Source organism: Simochromis diagramma, unplaced genomic scaffold, assembly GCF_900408965.1.
Source record: "Simochromis diagramma unplaced genomic scaffold, fSimDia1.1 OVJJ01000361.1, whole genome shotgun sequence".
In the NCBI taxonomy this organism is placed as follows: Eukaryota; Metazoa; Chordata; class Actinopteri; order Cichliformes; family Cichlidae; genus Simochromis; species Simochromis diagramma.
The window spans coordinates 10,655,278-10,670,888 of NW_024386860.1; the positions used below are offsets into that span (position 1 = coordinate 10,655,278).

The 15,611-nt window shown below is 38.5% G+C and overlaps 3 protein-coding genes and 1 long non-coding RNA gene across 4 annotated transcripts; 1 reads left to right on the forward strand and 3 right to left on the reverse strand.

Annotated features, from left to right (window-relative positions):
• Positions 1-2,572: 2,572 nt before the first annotated feature.
• LOC120732694 lies at positions 2,573-5,249 on the reverse strand. The gene is made up of 3 exons (XM_040030465.1): positions 5,068-5,249; positions 3,773-3,940; positions 2,573-3,612 (listed from the first exon to the last, which is right to left on the reverse strand). Exons 1-3 carry the CDS (start codon positions 5,232-5,234, stop codon positions 3,291-3,293), a joined length of 657 nt encoding a protein of 218 aa, XP_039886399.1. The 5' UTR covers positions 5,235-5,249; the 3' UTR covers positions 2,573-3,290.
• Positions 5,250-5,423: 174 nt separating this feature from the next.
• On the reverse strand, positions 5,424-7,408 carry LOC120732693 (NLR family CARD domain-containing protein 3-like). Its single transcript, XM_040030464.1, has one exon. The coding sequence runs from the start codon at positions 6,870-6,872 to the stop codon at positions 5,424-5,426; it is 1,449 nt and encodes a 482-aa protein (XP_039886398.1). The 5' UTR covers positions 6,873-7,408.
• A 2,587-nt stretch (positions 7,409-9,995) lies between these two features.
• On the forward strand, positions 9,996-15,181 carry LOC120732697 (myelin-associated glycoprotein). The gene is made up of 8 exons (XM_040030467.1): positions 9,996-10,071; positions 10,805-11,206; positions 11,887-12,198; positions 12,280-12,543; positions 13,353-13,625; positions 13,906-14,008; positions 14,101-14,266; positions 14,366-15,181. Exons 1-8 carry the CDS (start codon positions 10,029-10,031, stop codon positions 14,519-14,521), a joined length of 1,719 nt encoding a protein of 572 aa, XP_039886401.1. The 5' UTR covers positions 9,996-10,028; the 3' UTR covers positions 14,522-15,181.
• On the reverse strand, positions 13,624-14,193 carry LOC120732698. Its single transcript, XR_005695650.1, has 3 exons — positions 14,083-14,193; positions 13,936-14,001; positions 13,624-13,763 (listed from the first exon to the last, which is right to left on the reverse strand). It is a non-coding gene; the product is annotated as an uncharacterized LOC120732698 (long non-coding RNA).
• Positions 15,182-15,611: the final 430 nt, after the last annotated feature.

The following is a 15,611-nucleotide window of genomic DNA, read 5'->3' on the forward strand; positions in this document are numbered from 1 at the left end:
TGTTATTCATACCTCATTTCGGTCTGCGCTTGAGTCCTTCCCTGCAACATACGGTCTGCCCTAGCCAGACCGTGACAAAGTTTAATTGAGCTGCATTCTAAAGAGGTGCAATTTCACAATTTGTGTATATTTTCTAAGTTCACTATTTTGTCATGTGTTGAGAAAAACACAGATTTAAAAATTACATGGTCTAATATTTACATTTAGCATATAACTGCAACATGCTTTTTTTCGTTTTTTTGAATGACTCGAAAGGACTTGAAATTCAAAATTTCAGACTTGTGACTTTACTTGGACTTTTACACCAGTGACTTGAGACTCGACTCTGACTTGCCTGACATTACTTGAGACTTGACTTGAGACTTGAGGATAAAGACTTGAGACTTACTTGAGACTTGCAAAACAATGACTTGGTCCCACCTCTGGTAGTTACTTGATACTTTCCAGAGAAAAGCAACAATGTAGGATTAGACTGACAAGAGTTCCTCAAGGCGGTGGAAGGTGGACAGGCAGGTATGTATTACACGCAAGTTTCCACAGTTTTCTTCTCAAGGAATGTGGCAGAGAGCGGTGGCTCAAGCTGGTCCTTGAAAACCCAGTTACTACTTATCAGATAGAAGGGAAGTGTGACAAATGCAAAGCGTGAAGCTACACCAATAGGCAGAGTCCAGAGCAACGGCCATAGATAGGGCAAAAAAAAAATTAATAAATAAAAGGCTACAGAAGAACCCCAAATCAGCACCAAACCATGACAATCAAACCCTTCTCTGTCCAAAACCTTCTGCGTTTGCTATGTCAACAGTAGCTATAATGTTCCTCTGCATTACACTAAACAGAAAGTTTCTCACTCCGTAACAAAAAGTCAAATAAAATACATCATGTACATGTCTATACTTATAGATACCTAGGAATATCTATTACTTGCATGGTAATAGTAGTGGTAGAATAGTTAAATTTATGTCTTGCATATTTCCACAACCCTCTATCCATAATCACATACTGTGTATGCTACCATTGTATATAGTGTATTATTACTTATTTTGTATTTGTTTGTATTTTATTTGTATTTTTGTATTTTTTTTCTTCTGCTATCTGTACCTGAGCTGAGATAACGCACAAATTTCCGCACTGTGGGATAAATAAAGCCTTATCTTATCTTATCATATCTTATCTTGTCATTATTTGGTGCATGTTACTACTATGTCAAATGTAGCTGTGTGGCAGGCAGGATGAGGACCCAAATGAATGAATGAAAAGAGGCAGCTTTATTGCTGTATTAGAAACACAAACTAAATAGAAAACTCAGAAACTAGAAACTAAGAACTGGAAACAACAAACAACCCCTTATCCTAACACTAGGTGGTAGTGTGTTCATATGCTAGCTCTGAGCTGGAGACTTCTAATTGTTCAGCAGTGTCATGGATATGATTATGACTTGTTTACTGGTTTCCATATATATAAGCTAAAAACTAGTCACAATTAAAATTCATTGCTGAATTAACTTTGACTGTTATGACAATTAGCTAATAAGAATATTGTGTGTTGACATGAATAGTCAGATTTTTTCGGTCCCTGGTGTCTTTTCTTTAAATGTCATTGTAGTTCTGCTTTCTGCCTTTCAGATCCACTGCTGTCAATGTCAACAACCAACAGAGCGCTTTATTCATGAGACTCACAAAATGCATACTGATTCCACTGTCGTGGTGTAGAGACATAAATAAAAAAAATATGTCTTTGACAACAAATTATGGAAAAACTGGAAGTTTTATTTGAAAAATACGTTTTTTATTTGTATTTTAAAAACAAAGAAAGTGAATGGATGATCTACCTTGTAAACAATAATAGAAACATTTTCTTGTGCATTCTGCTTTCTTTCCATTCTCTTGTTATTTTTTTTTTAAATGAATACAATTTATTTTTCTTTAATACGTAAAAAAAAAAAAGATTTACAGAAACATTAAATAAATTTGTCATTCGAGCTGAATTTTACTTTCAGCTCAGAGTTTCTGTGATGTTGAAGAATTTCTTCTCTCTTTGGTGTGAAACATGTGGACACTAGAGGGCAGCGTGTTGATTTATTAATTCCAACTGAGTTTGGAAAAGAACCGACTTCTAAATTATCACACTGACACTTAAAAACACTTAAAAATCATTGTAATTATGTGAATCTTGTAATATTAACTAATAATAGTATTAGTTGTATTTAGAGTCCAATTGACCATTCAAAAAATGTGCAGGTACAGTGTTGTCAGTCATAAAAGGTTCATCACAAAGAACATACTAATCTATTAAAAATTCTCTCAGGTTCAATGACAATTTAAACATCTAAAGCATGTTATCAGGTTGAAATTGTTAATTCTCCAGATGATAGAGCAGTATTACAGGTGGTTTTAAGTTATTAATACACTTGTCTGGGTTTTTAGGATCTACCTTCACAACTTGAAGTCAGACCGTAAGATTTTTTTTTTTTACGTGTTTATTTCTTTTTTTTCTTTTTTTTCTTTTTTACAGAAAAGAAAGAAAGAAAAAAAAAAAAAAAGAAAAAGAAAAAAAAAAAAAAACACCAACACATCCACACACACACACAAAAAACATATTTTCACTCAATTACCCACAGATATAGAAAGAGAAAAAGATAAACTCCAAGAATGAATTGTCCTTTACACTTACTTCCTATTTAACTGAGAACATCTTAATCGCAACCACCCCCCCTCAACAGTTGGGACAAATCATTTGGCAAATAAGAAAGCAAAGGGGACCAAACATTGAGAAAGAGACCCTCATTTCCTCCTAAAATAGCGGCAGTTCTTTCGTGAGGAATAACTTTAAATAATTCTCTGTACCACAACGTCACAGAGGGAGGTTCATCCTTAACCCAATTAATGAGAATACATTTCCTAGCTACCAGCAATAGTTTGTCACATAATTTGCGCAGCAAGTGATTCAATGTTACTTCTTTTGAGGGTAGGCCAAGAAGAAAATACCCGGGGTCCCTTTGAATCAGGTTGTTAAAAATATTACTTAGTTCTTGAGATATGAAGCTCCAAAATCTTTTGATTAATTTACATTCCCAAAAGTAATGAAAAAAAGTGCCAGTTTCTTTTTGACATTTACTACAAAAATGGGAAATATGAGGTGCAATCTTATGCAAGACATTAGGAGCTATATAAAGGCGATGTATGATTTTGTATTGGGTTTCTCGCAAGCGGTTGCAAGTAAAAGTGGAACTACTCATGTTAATGGCTCCTTTCCGTAAGATTTAATGGTTGAGATGGTTCATTTCTGTGTGATCATTTTCCTCTAATCACTTCTGTAGAATAGTTCAGTAGCTCCTCAATCTTTGTCTGAAGCTCTTTGGCTTTCTCTGCATTCGCCCCCTTTTCCATTGTCCCTGCCACCTGGAGCCCCTTCAGCACTGACTGCAGGGCATCCGCATTCTTGACGGAGTCCATCTGGTCTCTGTCAGTCCGGATCTCCTCCACCCAATCCAGGTATGCCTGAAGTAACCCAAGGTCATCCACAAAGTTTGCAATGATCCTGAGTTCCGGCCGACGTTTCTCCAGTTCCTTCAGTCTTCTCCTCCCAGTTGCTCCAATGTCATTTCCAACAATGCTGTACAATGAAGAAATCACTGGTTAACAGATTTTTGGACATGCCTTCTTACAACCCTCAGCTATTATCTAACATTAAAGAAAAAGGGACCCAGATTAAAGATGGCAGTGGTATAACATGGAGTGCATTGGACACATGCAGATTTATTTTTTAATCTTACGTCAGTGTCTTCAGAGAAGTGTTTTTGCTGAGACAGTTGACGATGTTTTCTGTTCCTCTCTCTGTGATGCCGGTGATGTCCAGATAAAGTTCCTCCACAGTGCTGTTGTTCTCCAAAGCATTCCACAGCTCCAAACCCCCCTCAGGACCCAGGTTGTTGCCGCACATACTGTACACAGAAGCAGGAAACATATTCTGTGTGTGCTGCTTATATCAAAAAATGTCAAGGGGTCATGGGGAAAAGCATTTTTTGTGGCAATCAGAAACACAATTTATACAAATCTCACACTACTCACCAGAAGTGTCATTATCCTATAATTGGAAAGCATCAGCTTAAGCAAAAAACTTGGATTAAATCAATTAAGTTTTAATTGGTTGCTTGCTTCCATTAATTCTCTGCTAGTTTTCTGAGTTCAGGACACATTAATTGATTAATCACACTATAACTAAATATATTAAATTGCATTACAATTTTCATGTATATGTAGAGTGTATGTGCAAAAGAGTTTGAGAAATAAAGCTAATCTTTAATTAGTTTGTCTTGGCCCCTGTGTTTTGCCTTTGAGTTACACCTTTAGTGTTTTGGATGCTTGGCCTTTAGTTTTTTCCACTTTTCAAATCTAATTTCGGTAAGTCTCTGGAGTTTATTTGTGTCAGATTCTTTGTATTTTGATTTATTTCCAAAGCCTCCTCCAATATCCCTGTATATGTCTCTTGTCTGTGCATCTTTATTTAGTAGTCTTTATTAGCTGGATGGATGGGTTTAATTATTGTTCCTAGTTTTTAATTTATTTCTAGCTAAGTTTTAGTTCCTGATTTGTTTTTGGTTTTATTCGTATACCTTCCAGAGTTTTGAGTCTTTTTTAAAATCCTGTTTTACTTCATTAGATTCTCTCTCTTGTGTTTATCTCAGTGATGTTCAGCTATGTTTAGTTTCCCTCCTATTTCTGTGTCCAACCATGCCCGTGTTTTCCTTCGCATCATACTTTGTCCCTGTGTTGATAGTTCATGGTGCGGTCACAGTTTTTTCTCCAGCACTCTTCTTTTCTGTAAGGTTTGTGTTTAGGATATTATCACCTCTAATAAGGGCTTGTTTTTTGTTAACTTACTGTCCAGTCTGAATTTGAGTCCAGTCATCCTGCATTTCACAATGCAGCTATGCAATATTTCTATGATAAATATGTTTTTGGACTACTTTCCATGTAAATGGCTAAAACATAACATTTAAGTCAGTCACACACTGTAGGTTCTAAAAAATAATTTTCACCTGAGTGTTGAATATTTTAAATGACTTACAAGAGCTTCTTCACTTGGCACTCATTTGATTTCAGAATGGCAGATTCTAAAATAGCTGCTTGCTTATCCAGGCAGTTGTATCTCAAACTGAAAGAAAGAAACTTTTGGTTAACATTGTTTTTGGCCGTCTTACATGTAAGGGGGTTTGGGTCCATCCCAGCATGCATTAAACAGAAGGCAGGGTTCACATCCATCACAGAGCTAACACACATAGAGAGAAGCATGCAGACACGGGGGGAATATGCAAGCTCCCCACAGAATGGCATCAAACAGCTGGAAAGCTCAAACCCCAACTTATTTTTATTTTATTTTAACTGCAGTATATATTTTTAAGTGAATATAAAATGAGCTACTCACTAGAGAGATTCACATCGATGTAGAATTGGTCTCAGTCTGTTGAGTCCTCGGTTTCCGATGTTAGAGTAGCCCAAGTTGAGCTCTTGCAGCTTGTGTGGGGAAAACTGCAGCACGTAGTGTATCGCTGCACAGTCCACAACACTGAGCTTCATTTTAAACAGGTTGAGTTTTGTGATCTCTGGTGCTGCAAAGCTAGTGGTTTCCTTCATGTGGAACTCCATCAGACAGTGGAGAAGATTTAGGGCTACCTGGTTTTCCAGCTCCCTGGTTTTGAACTGATCTCGGAACCACAAACCGAGCCTGTTGGGGATGCTGTCCTCTTGCTCGATGGGAGAATGCACAAGACCTTCTAAATGGCCTGACAACCGTGCTCGCAGCATTCCCATGAAGAAACGTGTGAACATTTGGAGACTTTCGAGCTTATCCACGCTAAGGTGTAAATTATGAAGGGGTGCAGCAGTAGAGGACGATGGACGTACCCCGAAGCACCAAAAGTCAAGAGCTTGTATTATGTCGTCCTGGCTGGAGAGGTTGATTGCGCAGTACAAGGCAGCTAGATGTTCTTGAACAGTAAGGTGGAAGAAAGAAAACATCTCCACTGTCTCCTCTTTAATAGGCTGGAGGATATGACAGAGAAAGGTGCTCTGAACATCAGCAGGTGTGACACCGTAGTTCTCCAAATCTGCTTTATCAAACAATATCTTCTTTTGTAGAAGGTTTTCATAAGCCAGTTTCCCCAGTTTCATCAGTTGTTGTTTAGCTAGGCTAAGAACCTCTGATCTAGGTGTGCTTCTCTCTGTCTTCCCTTTTAGTCCATGGTGTTTGACTGCTGTAAACAAATAGCAGAAATAAACCTCGCTGACTGTTCTGGGTGGGCTTAACTCCAGAGACTTCGATTCACCTGCATTGTTAGGCTGTGAAGAGAAGAACTCAGCCATAGCGGTACAGATGATGTAGCAATAAAGAGGGATGAAGGAAAGCACAAATAAGTTGTCATTGTTCACAATGTAATCATACACCTTTTGAGCAACTTCACTGTCTTTGTAAAACTTGGCGGTGTACTCCTTCACCTGGTCCTCCTCAAAGCCCAGCACCACACAACATCTCTGGAAGAAACGCTTGGGAGCTTCTGTAGATGGCCTTGTTGTAATTATGACTGATGCTTCTGGAAGAAGGCTTCCTTTTATCAAAGCCACCATCAGCTCTGACACCAGAACGTTTGATTTTACATCAATGTTTTTGTCTGGTCTGTTCCAGTCCAGAGGGAATTTAAACTCATCTAAACCATCTAAGATGAAAAGCAATGATCTTGGTGTGGTGAGCAGGTCAGGTAGAGCCTCCTTTAGGTATCGGAACCGTTGTTCAAGAAGCTCCAGTAAACTCAGTGGTTTATCAACTAGATTGAGCTCTCTGAAGCGTAGGTCAAAAATGCAGGTGAATTCACGCATGTTCTTCCCAATTGCCCACTCGTAGACCAATCTCTGTACTGCCACACTCTTTCCTATACCTGCAATACCCTTCACTTTCACCCTTTTAGGGGCTCGTCCCAATGCTTCTTGGGGGCTCAACAGATGACCGGGCCGGATACGCTGGCAGGCCTGGTGGACATAGATGCGAGCACGTCTGCCCGCCAAGGCAAAGTACTCATGTTGGCTACTGTCAACTAAGTCATTGTCTTCTGTCACGAAAAGGTCAGTGTAGCGGATCTCGATGTGAGAAGCTGAGTTTGAAGCCTCCCTGTTTCCCTCTGAGTAACATTTTAACTGCTGTGTGCGTTTCAGTAAGGTTGTTTTATGGGCAGAAATTGAAACTGGAATAGAAGATAAAGATATTTTTAAAAAACTAAATTACATTATTCTGCAGTGTTTTATAAGATAAAGATTGTGGCTTCTTGAATTCAGTTGACCTGTTTTCATCCTACCTCGGATGCTGGCCAACTTTAGACTCCTGCAAGATTTTGGCTCTTCCTTAGCTGCAATATGAAAGTCAGATCTCTTTACTTGATTGCAAGCACAGGAATCAAATCACGAAAAATTGCATTTGCCTAATGTCAGTTTACATTTTAAATTGACTGATTATGTCCATTTCCAGCTCTATATACATTTTTTATAGACTCAAGTAGAGAAGTTTGTGTGATTAACAGTTCAGAATAACCCTTTTTTTTACAGTATAACGGTAAATCAAGGCATACATTCAAATTCATACACATATTCCATATACAGCAAAAAATGAAACCAGGAATTATAAATTAAAAAAAACAGGACAACATTTATTGCTTATCGCTATAAAGAAAACATACCAGAAATAACGTACACTACTATATAATTCATATGTAAACATTTTTTTTGATGAAACAATGAATTCATACCATTAACGTCAGTGGTGAGGGTGAATCCTTTGCTCTTTGCTTTAAACAGTTTAGCAATGGGGTTTTTGGACTTCTTGTCTGTTGAAATCATAGAATAATTTATAGTTATTTTATATGTATTTGTTTAAAACGTCAGATTCACAGGTGACTCTGCTGACTGAGCATTTTCATATCCCTGAGTCTCATCATCAGGGAACTATGAATACCTGATCCAAATATCCAAATCACTGACACATTTTAACTTATGATAGTTGAGCTCAATCTCAATTATCTCTTAAAACTCTGCACAAGTAAAAAAAAATAAAAAAAAAAATCCTGGCGAGGCATCAAAGCTGATTGTACCCTGCATCTAATCTTCTTTCATGTCTTTCCTCAATAGGTTGTAAAAGTTGTCTTCTATTAACAGCCCCTCACAATCAGCTCAAGGTTGCAAAGAAGATTAACTTCAGTTACACCTGTTTATGTAAAAACCAACAGCAGCACATTAAAGCAGCCTCACCTTCAACTTTCACAGATGTAGGTGCTGATTTAGTGACTGCATCGTTCCTGCAGTGTCTCTCGACCCAGACCTGCAGGTCTCTGCAGTAGTAATCCTGCACTTCCCTCAACACCTGCAGGAACTTTTGGCTGCTCTCCTCTGTGGCACACACTGTCTCCAGTGCCTTTGCCACAGCATTGGAAGGCGACCTCTCCAGCAAAGACAGGTAGCAGGCAGACGAAAGCACCTCGGCATCACGCAGCCAACGCAGCAAGGGCGCTGGATGGTCACATGTCCACTTCAGCAATAAGTCTCTCTGAGAACGGAGCAGCTGCTGAGCTGAGCTCATAACTTCTTACAATAGTGCTGACCCCCAAAGCAAAAAAATAATCAAAGCTTTAAATGAATAGTTACTGCATTCAGTAATATAAGAGAAGACCCAAACTTTGATGTTTCAGTTCTCACACATATACCAAACTGCATTTATGCACATGAACAACAATAAGGATTTCTGTACAAACGGTACCATTCTCAACACATACCTTATCCGTGCACTGTAGTATCTTTACATTAAGCTGTGGTTTTAAGCCACATCTGGTGTTGCCATTGCAGTCTTGAGTTTTGGCACGAAGGCAGTTTGCAGTCTGTTTTAAGGAGCAGGGAGGTGCAAGCAGCAATTCAAACAAGCTTTAAAAGGGTCCAGAGTTCAAGCAGTTAAAGCCTTTGTACCCGACTCTGATTACTTGGTTTTGTTTGAGCCTGAAGAAAAATTTATCTCAAGGTGATAATGACAATAACTGCAACAAAATGGAAACAAATTTAAAATAGGTTCTAAAAGTTGTTCCACATGTAGTCTGTGTTGAATATCTGCTCTGTCACTACACACTGCATGGAAATGAAATTGCTCATATTAATATATTCGGTCAGATCATTTTAAAAGGTGTTAAATAAAGACTAAGTGCTCTAAAATTATTTATGCCAAATTCAGTTTACGAAATATGTCTCAATGTACGATAATAGAGAAAACAATTCTTATTTAATCTAAGGAGCTTGGAAAGAAAAGCGTCTGGACTTCTTTAAGACGCTTTTCTTTCCAAGTTCCTTAGACTATGATGACCTGGATGACTGAGAACCTTCACAGACAATTCTTATTTAAATGCTTCAACTTCATAAAGTTTCAATATTACACTTTTCCCCTTCATCCGTGATGACCTACTTACACACATGCAGACATTTGCTGTCAACAGCATAGCAAATATGTCACTAAAAAGTTAATATTCAAACCCCTCTTTTTTTTCCACACTCTTTTTTTTTTTCACTATTGTGGTTTGGCTGGTCCGTATACAGGGAATGAGAAATGTATCAGATTTGAGTTGCTAGTCCCTTTGAGGAACTGGGCAACAGCATGAGAGTGACTCACTCACTGTCATGTGCTGTCTCATAGCTGCTTGCTGAGGTCTTTCTTTCCTTTGCAAAAAAGGACTTCAGCACTTTAATGATTTTTGGATCATTTATAAGCTCTATATATTCTAAAGTTATAACCCTATGATTTATTTGTTTTATAATTACACTATGAGCGACAAAGATAAGTGGAGGTAAAATAAACAAATATAATAAACATTCATTTGATAATGGACGTTTGAGGGGGGCATCACAGGAAGTCATAGTACCAGTTGCATAATGAAACAATCAAGCTTCCCCCTCTTTGCGCCTTTGTTCATCCTTCCCTGTCTGAGCCATCAGAGCAGGGCTGCAGACATGCAGGCAGACATCGTCTTCCTTGTGTGTTCCCTGATTTTTGGTAAGTAATTAAACAAATTATTGATCATTTTAAATACACTTTAAACTTTCTTGAAGAAAAAAAAAAGAAATTCCAAAAAATTAACATAGTTGCTTTTTGGCTGCATTTGGAGGACGTTTGCTATGTGGTGTATTTTAATGAATCCCTGTGCTCCACTGGCTTCTCCTAAATTATCAATATAAGAGGTTTATTTTAAGTACTTTTTTTTTGTCTTTTGAATGTTTTCTGCAAAATATTTTGTGCTGATGAAAATTAAATGTTAACAAATCAGATTGTATTTTTGTAATAAAATGCTCTACATTTTTATAACTTAAAACAAATATTTTTCATTACAAAAACATAGACATGTTTTGCAGTCTGAATAGTAGATTTAACTATTAACAGAGTTAAAACTCCAGCTGCTCTCTTCCTCTTTCTAAATATACAACTGTTGCAAAACAGTGTGGTATTTGTAAGATTTCCAGATAGCACAAACCTCTTGTCATATAAAGTTTAGTTTTTACGATGACCTTTCTACACAGTCGCAAGAAATCAATGCTGTTACAGCTTTTACAGCTTCTTTTTTTAAATATATGAAATATTTTAATCAGCCGTGTCCTTGAGACATTCTCTTATGTTTTTTAGTTGTCATAATAAAACTGTGAAATATCACTACTGTGTCTCAGTTATGTAAAGTTCAATCTACTGTCGAATAATGCTGGATAAATGATTTTCTGTGCTTTCTGTACAACAGCAACATTGTGGAGGGGGGTGCAGGCTGTCTCTCCTGTACCCTCAGTCCCTGACCGTGTCCAGGCTCTGGTGGGCACCTGTGTGGTTATTCCCTGCTCCTTTACGCCTCCAGCCCCTCATCCTATTAGGGGGAGGAAGCAGTGGGTGGATGTGCGGCTAAGGTTCAGAGGTGGTGGCCCTTTTTTTCCTCTTCAGAGCACCGCTTTTAACAGCCAGGACAAAGGCCAAGTGAGCAGGGATTTCCAAGGCAGAGCATCCCTCTTTGGCGAAATCGCAGATGGTGACTGCTCAGTGAAAATCGAAAGGATCAGGGAGGATGACCCCCAGGTGTTTGAAATTTCTCTGAAGACAGTGGGCGACGCACTCTGGGGGAAGCCAAGGAGCTTCAACCTGGACCGTATTTGTGAGTCAGGAAAACAATGCATGTCCTCTTTTCTACTTTTTAAAACACTTTGATTTTTTTCACATGATAAATATTACATAGAAGAATTATTAGTACAATCAGACAATAGAGAATCCCCCGCATGGAAAGTTATATTAAAAAAAAAAGCTGCATGAAGTGCATATGTGTCTTAAGCAGATTAACTATTAAATAAACTTTAAAATGTTTCCCGTGAAAACATATTTTCTTAAATCTAAAATAAATTTACAGGAAGAGCATTAAGCATTTCTTTTTATCTTTACATTTATAAATAAAAATTCACATTTTCTTTATAGAGCGCCAATTCACAACTATAGTCACTCAACGCACTTTATATTGTAAGGTAAAAGACCCTAACAATCACACAGCGCCATCTTAGCAAGAACTTCATGAGATTGGGAAGGAAAAACTCTGGTTTAACAGGAAGAAGCCTGACTAGCTGTTTGGGGGTGAATCAATATCAACTACAGGAAAAAACACAAAAGAAGAAATATGGGATTATTCATTAAACAGTCTTGTTTCTATCACATATGAGTAGACTTGTTCAGTAGTTCTAGCACTAATGGTTGTTGTAAGAGAATTCGTCTTTTTGCTTGTATGATTTTTATGTTTTTAATACACTAATATAAAACCATAATGATGGAGATTTTCCTTCTTGGCAGACACCCCTGAAGCTCCTGTCATCAGCGGCATCTTGTCAGCCACAGAAGGACAACTGGTCACCCTGAACTGCTCTGTCAACTACCACTGCCCCTCCAGACTGCCTGATCTGCAGTGGAGGTGGGAGCGAGGAGCCCAGAAGAATATAACTGAACCTGGGGAAGTACAGACACTCTACCCAGATCCCCACAGGAAAATTTTACTGGCCTCTTTGACCTTTACTGTAACACACCAGGTGAAGCCCAAGCTCAGGTGTCAGGTCATCTTCCCAGGCCCTAAAACACTATCCACTTTGAAGGACCTACATGTGACGTGTAAGTATAGATTTGACATGTGTATTTGTGTTCCTGGCTCAGTAAGCTAAAACCTTTCTTTTTCCCTTTTAATGCTCTTAGTTCCTCCAAAAGATGTGAAGATTCAAGTCCAGACCCTGGCAGTGAAGGAGGGGGGCAATGCACTGCTCATGTGCTCATGTAAAGCTGACCCTCCAGCAACAGAGTACCACTGGTCCTATAGTCAACATGGCCGCACTGTGCACCTCAACCAGCGAACGCACACAGTCCGGCTGTACAACGTGACCCGAGATATGAGGGTCCGGTGCTTAGCTCAGAACCTGATTGGCCGAGGAGAATCGCGACCCACAACTCTTAATATACAATGTAATTCTACCGCTTCTTGGTCTTCTCTGCATCCCATATATACGTGTTGTTAGGTTGCACCCAACTAACCAAACCATAGGATTTGATTTAACCAGGCATTTATTTGGCATCAAATTAACAAGGTTCAACAAGTAGAGCTTGATAAAAACAGATGAGGGGGATAATAAAAGGAAAATAAAACAACTACAGCTGCATAATTCAAATCCAACTGACAAGTAAAAACTGAAATCTGAACTTTGAACTCTCCCAGGAGAAAAAGCAATTGTTAAGTTTCAGTCATGTAAGTAGGTTGGTCCATGACTGAAACACAAAAATTAAGGGAAAGACAATAAGCTTTTGTTGTGTGAAGATAGAGCAAACTGTAGATAGACTGCAGAGCAGCCATTGAGAGAAACAAAAAACAGGTGATTATACATTAACCAGGATGGATTTGAAAATAAAGGGCAAAAAACCTGTTTATCACCCAGTACACTGTTATGTGTACTGGGTGATAAACAGGACAATTAAATCCCAATGAGTTTGTCTTACACAGAGTTAAATGTGGAGCTTCTGCATGCATCTATTTGATTTCACTGACCAAACAGTCTGCGAGGCCTGTAAAGACACTAATCACAGCCAATAAATAGTGAATGAACTGTTGTTTTTACATACGCCAAGTAGGCTAGAAGGCAACTCATTTTCTGTAAATTTCTCATCCAACCCATTCAAAAAATTATAAAATTGCCTTTTAATCCTTAGATCCTGTGTTTTGTGTAGATATATCCTCATAAATATTATTGAGAACCTAATGACATTATTATCTCTTCCAGATAAGCCGGCCATCATCCAGCTCTCCTCTACCTGTACTGTAGAGGAATCAGAGGTGTTGTGCCAGTGTTCGGTCGACTCCAACCCCAAACCTGCAATCACCTGGAGCGTTAATGGGTCTGTTCCACCTCAAGATTACAACGTGTCTGTAACATCAGAGCCCAGTGTGCTAACGGCTATTCTGAGAGGGCAAATGGAAAAACCTCAGATGGTGATTTGCTTTGCTTTCAACGCTCTGGGAAACGACTCGCTGGTCTTGCTGCAGGGAGAAGAAGGTGTGTTCAAAGCACTGCTTTTCCATACTAAGAAAGACAACAGCCCTGCCTCTTGTTTATTCACTCTGATGTCTTGCTTGTGTTGAAACTTCTGTGCAGCATGCCTGCAGCTTAAAAACACAAGTAGAAGAAAAGAAGCTGCAAAGAAAACCAAATAATTTTCTTGAGCTATGATTGGAAAATCAGATTTTTCTTGTTTGCACTGAAGTTTGAAGTTGATATAATCCAGTGATGGGACACTATATGCTGATCCACTGCTGCTCTTGTGGTCCACATACAGACATAGCATTTTTCCTGTGGTTGGTTTTACCTGCTGTCACCGCTGTCCTGGTCATATTCCTCCTGGCCCTTCTTGTCTACTGCTGCAAAAAGAGAGCTAGAAAGTATGTACAGAAACATTTCCTGTTAAAAGTTTGCTTGGATTGTGTCACGCCTAATTATCAAGTCTATCAAATACCTGTTCTGCTTCTCTCAGGCACATTCTAAGAAGACATCCCACCATGTATCCTGGAGGATTGGAAATTTATCAGGACAGGATGCCTCTATATATAAACTGCACAGAAGTGACTCATGTTTACACCAATGGCAGCTACCAGCTTGTTTACCAGAACTGCACGCCTCTTTTTGTCCGCACTAAGCAGGTATTTGATAACCTTGATCTTTCAGTGCACAGTTTTTCCAGAGGAAATAGCAAATCAGTTCTTCCAGTGAAAACAGCTGCTCTCCCTTTTTTTTTTTAGATCCGTCCAATGGGCAGGAGAGGTGGGGAGAGACGAAGACCTGGACCAGGTGGAAGAATTAACCAAGAAGCTGGTCAGGAAGTCAGAGGCGTAAGAGAGGTGCAGGGTACAGCTGTGGAAGATGCAGAGATGGGCATCTACCTGGAAATTCTCTGATGACAAAGCTAAATTACAGTTACATTGTACATTGGATTAATACTGTTCTCAGGACATTGCATACATTGTAAATCAATACTTGTATATATGTCATTTGCATTTGATAACATTGCACTCTGATCTGTGGTTGGTCTATCTTTCTTCTAGTTTCTAAACTGAACAATTTCTGCCATCAAGTGACAGAGATGTGCTTTGCTCTTCAAAAAAAAAAGAGCAAAGGGAGATGAAAAGGTTTGATGAAAGAGTTTTCATCATTTTATCTGTGAAGCCCTTGAGGAAAAAAAGAAAACAGACCCTCAAATCTGATGTAGTCTGGCCAGACCACTCAGTTGCATTTCTAAAAGCAGCTGGAGCACAAGAGTGATCCTCAGGAAGCTTTAAAAGTTTCTCTGGAAGGACAAAGAGCTGCTCCAGCTGTGATGAAATTTATAACATTCATTACATCAGCAGTGACTCGGTTGTGTTAAGCATACCTGGAAGTTTTTCTTGTGTTGGAACTTTAATGACTTCTTTATGGCTATTGTTTAACTAATTTCCCTTAGTGTTCATCAGCTTCATCAGCTTGAGTATACACACACACACACACACACACACACACACACACACACACACACACACACACACACACACACACACACACACACACACACACACACACACGGAGTTCAACAGTAAACAACAAAAAAGAATAATGCAGAGAATCCTTCCTTTCATGCTCATCTATTCGAAAAGTCAAATTTATTTACATGTTTGATTATGAACTTTTTTTACTTCACTTTTTTTGTATGCATACTGAATCAGTGCACTTTTATTTACACTGGTCTGTACAAATGTTTCCTATATTATATCTTCTAGAGCTTTCTTATCTAATTTTATACTTCTGTAATTATGTGTACATTGCTGATCTCCAGTTTGATTTATGATGTACTCTCAATTTAAAAACACAACCTATTTTTGGGCTCTTTTTGTTGCTGGTGTAATGCATAATTTTGCAGATATGGTGTCATCGAACACCATATCAGCTGAAAGGCTGATATGGCTAATGTACATTCTCCCTGCTCTGAGATCTTAAAGTGTCTGCTCACGACGT

What these genes read in the sequence shown, in the direction of transcription:
- LOC120732694 (XM_040030465.1), bottom strand. Translation starts at nt 5,234, where the DNA reads ATGCATGCTGGGATGGACCCAAACCCCCTTACATGTAAGACGGCCAAA. An exon ending in TGCCAAGTGAAGAAGCTCTT is followed by an intron (nt 3,941 to 5,067) that starts GTAAGTCATTTA and finishes TTCTGTGTACAG; the next exon opens with TATGTGCGGCAACAACCTGG. An exon ending in ACTTCTCTGAAGACACTGAC is followed by an intron (nt 3,613 to 3,772) that starts GTAAGATTAAAA and finishes TTCATTGTACAG; the next exon opens with CATTGTTGGAAATGACATTG.
- LOC120732693 (XM_040030464.1), bottom strand. Translation starts at nt 6,872, where the DNA reads ATGCGTGAATTCACCTGCATTTTTGACCTACGCTTCAGAGAGCTCAAT.
- LOC120732697 (XM_040030467.1), top strand. Translation starts at nt 10,029, where the DNA reads ATGCAGGCAGACATCGTCTTCCTTGTGTGTTCCCTGATTTTTG. An exon ending in GAAGGACCTACATGTGACGT is followed by an intron (nt 12,199 to 12,279) that starts GTAAGTATAGAT and finishes TAATGCTCTTAG; the next exon opens with TTCCTCCAAAAGATGTGAAG. An exon ending in CACAACTCTTAATATACAAT is followed by an intron (nt 12,544 to 13,352) that starts GTAATTCTACCG and finishes TATCTCTTCCAG; the next exon opens with ATAAGCCGGCCATCATCCAG.